The 7,120-nt window shown below is 53.2% G+C and overlaps 1 protein-coding gene across 1 annotated transcript; it reads right to left on the bottom strand.

The window, feature by feature from the left end:
* Nucleotides 1–2,641: 2,641 nt before the first annotated feature.
* On the bottom strand, nucleotides 2,642–5,253 carry FNDC10 (fibronectin type III domain containing 10). The gene has a single exon (XM_051637438.1). It carries the CDS (start codon nucleotides 5,233–5,235, stop codon nucleotides 4,603–4,605), a length of 633 nt encoding a protein of 210 aa, XP_051493398.1. The 5' UTR covers nucleotides 5,236–5,253; the 3' UTR covers nucleotides 2,642–4,602.
* Between the last annotated feature and the right edge of the window lie 1,867 nt (nucleotides 5,254–7,120).

Raw genomic sequence — 7,120 nt, 5'->3', positions numbered from 1 at the left:
GGGAGAGAGGCGGGGGGCGGGGCCGGGGGGGCGGGGCCGGGGGGGCCGGGGTGGGCGGGCCCGGGGACCTGGTGGGCGGTACCAGGGCCGGTGGGCGTGGTCGATGCCCGGCTGGGCGGGGGCCGGGCGGTTGAGTGTGGGCGGGGCCTGGGCCTGTGTGGGAGGGCCCGGGCTGGCCGGTGTGGGCGGGGCCAGGCCCGGATGGGCGGGGCCAGGGCGGGAGGGCGGGGTCGATGCCCGGCTGGGCGGGGCCGGGCTGGCCGATGTGGGCGGGGCCTGGGCCTATGTGGGAGGGACCGGGCTGGCCGATGTGGGCGGGGCCATGGCCTGGGTGGGCGGGGCCAGGCCCGGGTGGGCGGGGCCATGGCCTGGGTGGGCGGGGCCATGGCCTGGGTGGGCGGGGCCATGGCCTGGGTGGGCGGGGCCAGGCAGAGGCAGAGCCGGGGCTGCTCAGCCTGGGAGAAGGGAAGGCCCAGAGGGGGTCTCGGTATCGGCAGGGTGGGTGTGAGGAGGGCCGGGCCAGTCTCTTTTCGGCAGCGTCCTGTGATAGAACCAGGGGCAAACGGACAAAAACTGGAAGACGGGAAGTTCCGCCTCAACGTGAGGAGAAACTTCATCCCTGCTCCTTCTCTGGAGACTTCCAGGCTCCGTCTGGGCACGTTCCTGGGTGACCTGCCCTGGGTGATCCTGCTCTGGAGGGGGCTGGATGATCCCCGGAGCTCCCTTCCAGCCCCCACCATTCTGTGGTTCTGTGAAAACAGAGCTGTTAAAACTAAAAGCATGGCCTAACTTGCCAGCTGCTGACTAAAAGCCACCCTAAGTTGCTGTTAATCACCATTAACTACTGTGAAATTGTAACAACGAGGGGTATATAATATTGTGCTGGATGAACTTTTACACCCCTCATGTAAATTAAACACAGGGAGGTAGGAGGATGACATCCCCAGACCCTGTGATGTTATTTCTAGCACTTATATACTTACACGTATCAGCAAGCAGCTCTTCCAGAGTCGACTGCAACAGCTCAAAGATCCAGCAGAGACAAGAGCAGCTCCTCTGGTACTTCTGTAGTTCTGACAAGCCTCAGGCACACTCACCTCTCATGTGCTGTTTGGTTTCGCCTGCCCGTGCCAGAGAGACAGAAATGTGATATTTTGCTGTGACAACATCAGCTGATACATTCTCATCACCCCCAAGTCCCCTCACTTCCCTGCCAGACACCCCCGTCTCATTTAACACACAATTTTCCATCATCCAGAAACAAACGACTCCAAACTGACAACATAAGGTTTTGGGTCTCCCCGTCTCCTTCCCCAACGTGCTCCATTTCCATACTTCACACCCATCGAATTCCCATTTGGCTGCCAATGGGGGCCGCACAGTCCTTTTTTTTATTATTATTTTTATATTTTTTTTCAGAAGAATTGGAGTTTTTCCTGAAAAGCAGGATCTTCTGGCTGGGTTTCTCTCTCGGCACTAGGTGGCAGCCAAATGTTGGCGTGGATCCACAGGGCTGGGCCATGGATGAAGATCCGGAGAAGCAGCATTTGGATGGAGAGCTAGAAAAGACAGAATTGAGCTGGGTCAGTCCCATCTCTGCCTGCACCCAGAACGCTGTGCTGAGGACTCTGTAGCGAAGGGGGGGCAGACACGTGTTTTCTGTGATGTGTAACCATGCAATTCTGCATTTGAGGAGTAAACCCTCATGTCTCTTGGAGGACACCAGGACATCTTTGTAGTCAGTGCAGAATTAGAAAGGAAACCAACTCCAACGTGAATGTGTACAGGCTGTAAGGACAAAAACTGTCTGTTGAAATGTGACACCATGACAATGGCCACATGCTCTAAGCACAGGTCTAGTCCATCTGATCACAGGTCCCACCTGAGCAGTTCCAGAGCTGAGTGAAGCTGAGAAGCTGTTTGGTGCCACCACGATTAACAGAATTGGAGGGAAGTGAATAGTGGGAACAGGAGAGGTCGGATTAAGCCACCACCTGACAATTCTAAAATGTTTCCCCACTATTGCAAAAAAGGAATGGCTGTACTTGTGATGGAGGAAATTTCCATACTCCTGATTCAGGGAGAAAAAAAAAACAAAACCGTTATCAATGGGTCAGTGAGTTTTTTGCTTGATGTCACATAAAACAGGGAATACTCTGATTTTGTTGGACATGCAGGTCATGAGCTCCTTTTAGTAGGTGCTCTGACCTCCTGCTTGATACAAATATTTTGGGGCTGTACCAGATGATCTGTCTAGCCCCAGCCTTTTTTCACAGTCATGGATGGTCCCATGGTAAAAGTTCAGGCAGAAGAGAGGTTCTGCAGACTCTGTCCCTGGAGGACTTCAAGGCAACACTGGACACAGCCCTGAGTAACCTGGAGTGATCTCACACCTGGTCCTGCTTTGAACAGCAGGCTGAACTAGATCACCCCCCCCCAGGTCCCCTCCAACCTCAATTACCCTGTGATCCTATAGTCTAAGCCTCTAGTCAACAAACACCCACTTTTCAGAGAATAAACCTCTTTTCATTTTCCCACTCATGTTGTAATAATTTGACAGCAGGTGATGAAATGCCCTGACGAGCAGTCCCTGGGCAGATTTTCTCACTTTGAGCCAAACAAGATCTCAAGCCATCAAATATTTGTGACGTTTTCTTGTCATTATTCTCTTAATTTATTAAGGTCAGTGCCAAGGTGATACAAGGTTCATCATTTACACATTTAATTTTCACATCTGGCAATTCACGACAAGATGAAGAACAAAACAGGAACAGTGGCAGACAGAGCTGACAGAGATTTACAGAACTGGTGCCACCCTCACAGTCCTGAGCTGGCTACAGGATAAGGCTGACTGGAAACCTTTCAAAATACTTGTGACCCAAATTTACTCTGTGTTTAAATTCACTGGACTAAACCACCAGGTGCAGTTTGTCTTCATGCCCTTAAATGCCTTTTATCCGAGCAGTCAGTCTCCTCTGGGATAAAAGAAGAAAACCAATGACATTGTCCTTCACTACCAGTAACACCAGCTCCCTGTCACTGGGATGCTGCTGTCAGGCTGCTCAGACCAAGTAGGTAGGCAAGTTAATAAAAAGGGAACACTTAAATTTAGAGTCAGCTGCATGTGAGAAAGAAAACAAGGCAATAACCACCAACCAATAAAAGGAATTTCTGCCGTGGGAAACGCAGAGTTTCAGCTTCTCAGCCACTCTCAAATGATTGGAGGGATTGTGATTAGCACATTTTATCAAAAGTTCCAACTACTTTTTTTTATATTTATCCTCTACTAGCAAGTTTATACTTCACTAACTACTTTCACAAAGAGAAGCATTCGGGTCATTCACCAGTGATAAACATTTTCACACACAGATCCGACAGGAAAGGGAAGTATTTTAACAGCAACCACCCCTTCCCGGAACATCTCTTCCCCTGCTTTCACTTTCAGTGCTCAGTTTAAGTGAAATAAAGTCATCTTCTGCTACAGCTACAAACACTAAGCAAAAACTAGCTCACTAAATAAACAGATGGAGACTGTATTTTTCGTCTATACTAAAGTTCAAGTAACCGTTCGCCTAAATTTAGGGTGTTTTTTTTTTTTTAAAAAACAACAAACAGAACAAACAACTGAACAAACCAACAACCACCAGTTGCAGAGACAAAAACACTAGGGGAGGTACAGTTGTCTGTGAAGACTACAGGAACAGATATGCTAATATAAATGGGGGAAATTCTCAGCACTAAGGCACAATAGAATTAAAACTTTATGGCTAAAACCTTAATGACTACAGCATCGAGTGAGCAGCTAACGAGGAGTGTTCTATGCTCAAAGCACTGGGCTACAACATTATTTTTAGTGAGTTCTGTGTTTAAGACACTTCTACCTTAGTGTAGCTGCACAGAGCATTCCAGAAGATGGGATTTCAGGGGGCAGTGATGGTGCTCACTTACACTGGGCTTATAACTAAGGGTCGGTTCCTACTCGTACAGCAAAACAGGATTTTCCCACCACGTTTGTCCCTGGAGCATTGCTCTCTGGGGACACTACGGGTCCAGTCCTAAGGGGAGAACAGCAGGTTTAACTGGGTGTAGGAGGGTGGTGGTTACTCAAACTGACCAGAAACCCCCCTCTGTTTTGGACAGTCGACCAGTCTAGACCCCAGAACTTGTGAACAACACCAGGCACGATACAAACCCCACTGAAGTCCCGGTTTTTAGGTGGGCTTTGGAGCAGACGCTCAGGGAGCCGTGGGCTTTGTGGTTCCAGAGCTCTGCTGTCCCCCGGGCTTCGCACAGCATCCTCCCTCGGGGCAACAACAACAAAATAATCGAGAACCAACTGCAGAGCAAGGGGATTTCGGCACAGGCTTGGAAGAAGAGCGTCCTGGAGTCCTCCCCGAGGTCTGTCCCTTGCTTGTCCCAAGGGCCGGTTCCTTCCTGGCACTTGTGGACCTTAAATCCGCTGAGATCCTGCGAGTTCAGCTACGGCTCGGGCTGAGCAGCCACCCTAGGAGGAAGGAGAGCTCCGAATCCTGAGGAAACACCCGAATCCCGGCAGCTGGGGCACAGCAAACCCCGCACGCCGCGGGGGCGAGGCGGCCGGGCTTAGGCGCGGCGCGGGGCGGCCAGCGCCGGGCTCATCAGGTTCTCGGTGATGTAAGCCACCAGGAGGCAGATGAAGACCAGCATGACGCAGATGGAGCCCCCCACGGCCGTCATGGCCACCACGATGTCCCGCATGGCCGCCGGCTCCACGCGGAACTCCACGCAGTGCGCGGGGCCGGCGGGGCGCGGCGGGGCGAAGCGGGGCTGCAGGCAGAGGCGGTAGCGGACGCTGCCGTGAGCCTCGGGCAGCAGGTAGTCGCGACAGGCCGCGCCCAGCTCCACGCTGTCGCAGGGGAAGCGGGTGTAGGTGCCGTCCCAGGAGCAGTTGAGCGCGAAGCCCCGCAGGCCGGCGGCGGGGCGCGGGGGGCCCCACTGCAGCAGGACGCTGCCGTTGCGGAGCACGTTGGCCACCAGCCCCCCGCCCGGCGAGCGGTGCGCCCGGCAGGCCCGCGCCGAGCACTGGAAGCCTCGGGCCGGCGTGCGGAAGCAGAGCCGCCCGCCCGCCTCCCCCTCGGCCCCCACCTTGTAAGGGCACCACGGCTCGTCCCGCGGCTCGGCGGGCCGGGCGCTGCCCGCCCCCGCGGCCGCCCCGAGGCAGAGCAGGGCGAGGAAGGGCGGCAGCAGGCTGGGCATGCCGGCCCCGCCGCATCCAGCCCCGCCGCCAGCCGGGGGGGGGGGTCGGCGGCAGCCGCTCCCCGGCCGCCAATGGAGGCGGCCCCGCCGTTAACTCTCGCTGGGCTGCGGAGCAACCCGCGCCCTGCCTGCCCTGCCTGCCCTGCCTGCCCTGCCTGCCCTGCCTGCCCTGCCTGCCCTGCCCCGGGAGCCCCGAGCGCTGCCGCCCCCCGGGGACACCCCAACCCCCTGCCCGGGGCTCCGGAGCCGCGGCCCCGGGGGATGGAGCGAAGGCGGGCGCTGCTCGCGGCTCGGGCAGAGATCTGGTCCAGAACGGCGCTGTGGGAAGTGTCAGAGCTGCCCTCCAGCTGAAGCGGGAGGAAGGGGAACCGGAGGGGTTATTATTTTTTCTTTTTAAAGGGTTCTAGAGGGGTTGTTGTGTTTATTATTTATTTTTTTTTAAAGGGTTCTGTCCGCAGACCGCGGCTGCTTTAACCCCTTGGGACCAGAGATGGAGAGAAACTCGGCAAAGATGCAGCGAGGAGCCCCCCGGGGGGGCCGGGAGCTGCTTCTGTGCACCCCAGGCTGGGAGGCTAAAGGAAAAAGATACTTTCCCTCCGCCTGTTTTCAAAGAAAAGCCATTTTCAGGACCCAGCCTCAGCCCATCCATCCCTTTGCCCCCGAGGCAGCCGCTGTGCAGCGCGGGGGGGGCTGGAGGAGGCAGCAGTGCCCCCGCCCTGCACCCTGCCCCTTCCTGAGCCTCCTTGCAAGATTCACACTAAGGTGCAAACTTGGCTCAATGTGTAAACAAAAGATCTCTGCGTGAAACAGCAACACAAATACCTCCTTGAAGATTCTTTGAATACTTCAACTGGTAAAAGCTGCTTTAAGTCCTTACATTGCAGGTTTCATCCCACACAAACAAAGTGGGGTGTTTTTGGTTTGTGTTTTGATCAGATTTTACACAGTGTCCTGTTCCAGTTTCTCTGGCACAACATATGCATTTGTCTATCTTTAACCTGCAAAGCAGAACAATTACCATGTTAAAAACCCCAGAAACGTGCCTAAGCACATCAGTGTAGTTTTCCCCTGTGTTACCTACTTGGAAATACAAGCTTACTATGCAAGTTTTCTTTAAAAGTGTTTATTGTCTTATAAAAGTTTAAAATACAACAAAAATAAGATTTTTTTTTTAAGCCTGTTTTTCTTTCATAATCTGAACAAAAACCAAACCCAAATCATACCCCTTGGACTTCATTGAAGATGTAAGATGAACACATACAAAGTATGATTTGCAGCAACGTGGAACTTGTTTAATTAGTTTTGTTTTCTAGATGCACTGAACATCAACATGACCAAAATGGCCTCAGACCAGGACACCTTTTCCTGTCTGAAAGCCTTGCCTTTTTAAAGTCTATGGTTTCTTGAGGAAAAAATCTTTAATAAGTATTAGAACTTATTTCCACATCTAATTTTTAAGCAAATTCAATGCTGAGGGGGAGGTGTGTGCCTGCCTAGAGAAAGCTGTTAGAGACCTCCTTTGATACCAAGAGGAATCAATGAAGAATACAGGCCCAGCAAACAGCAGGATGCTAAAGCTGTAGTGATGGCTGCTCTCCCTGGAAAACACTTGGTTATTATTCCAGGGCAAAAGGAAGGGCTGTGCTGCTGAAGGCACTTGGTGGTGGCTGAGGCAAACTTACCTGTGGAATTCCAGCTAGGATGCAAAACTGAAGATCTCATCAGCCTTCCCGAGAGACATGGGGGGTGTTCAGGAGGTGGCTGGAGCCAAACAAAGCCAGTTGTCTCTCCTCAAACTCTGTGCAGTTCTCATGCTGTTAAAAGCAGATTGCACCAAGAGCTGTTGTTTCAGGGATCAGATCTGGCACCTGCCTCTGGTGCTCCT

Source organism: Apus apus, chromosome 20, assembly GCF_020740795.1.
Source record: "Apus apus isolate bApuApu2 chromosome 20, bApuApu2.pri.cur, whole genome shotgun sequence".
Lineage (NCBI taxonomy): Eukaryota > Metazoa > Chordata > Aves > Apodiformes > Apodidae > Apus > Apus apus.
This window is presented reverse-complemented; position numbering and strand designations above follow the sequence as displayed.

Bases quoted from the DNA above. Each gene is read 5' to 3' on its own strand.
- FNDC10 (XM_051637438.1), bottom strand. From the start codon at position 5,235: ATGCCCAGCCTGCTGCCGCCCTTCCTCGCCCTGCTCTGCCTCGGGGCG.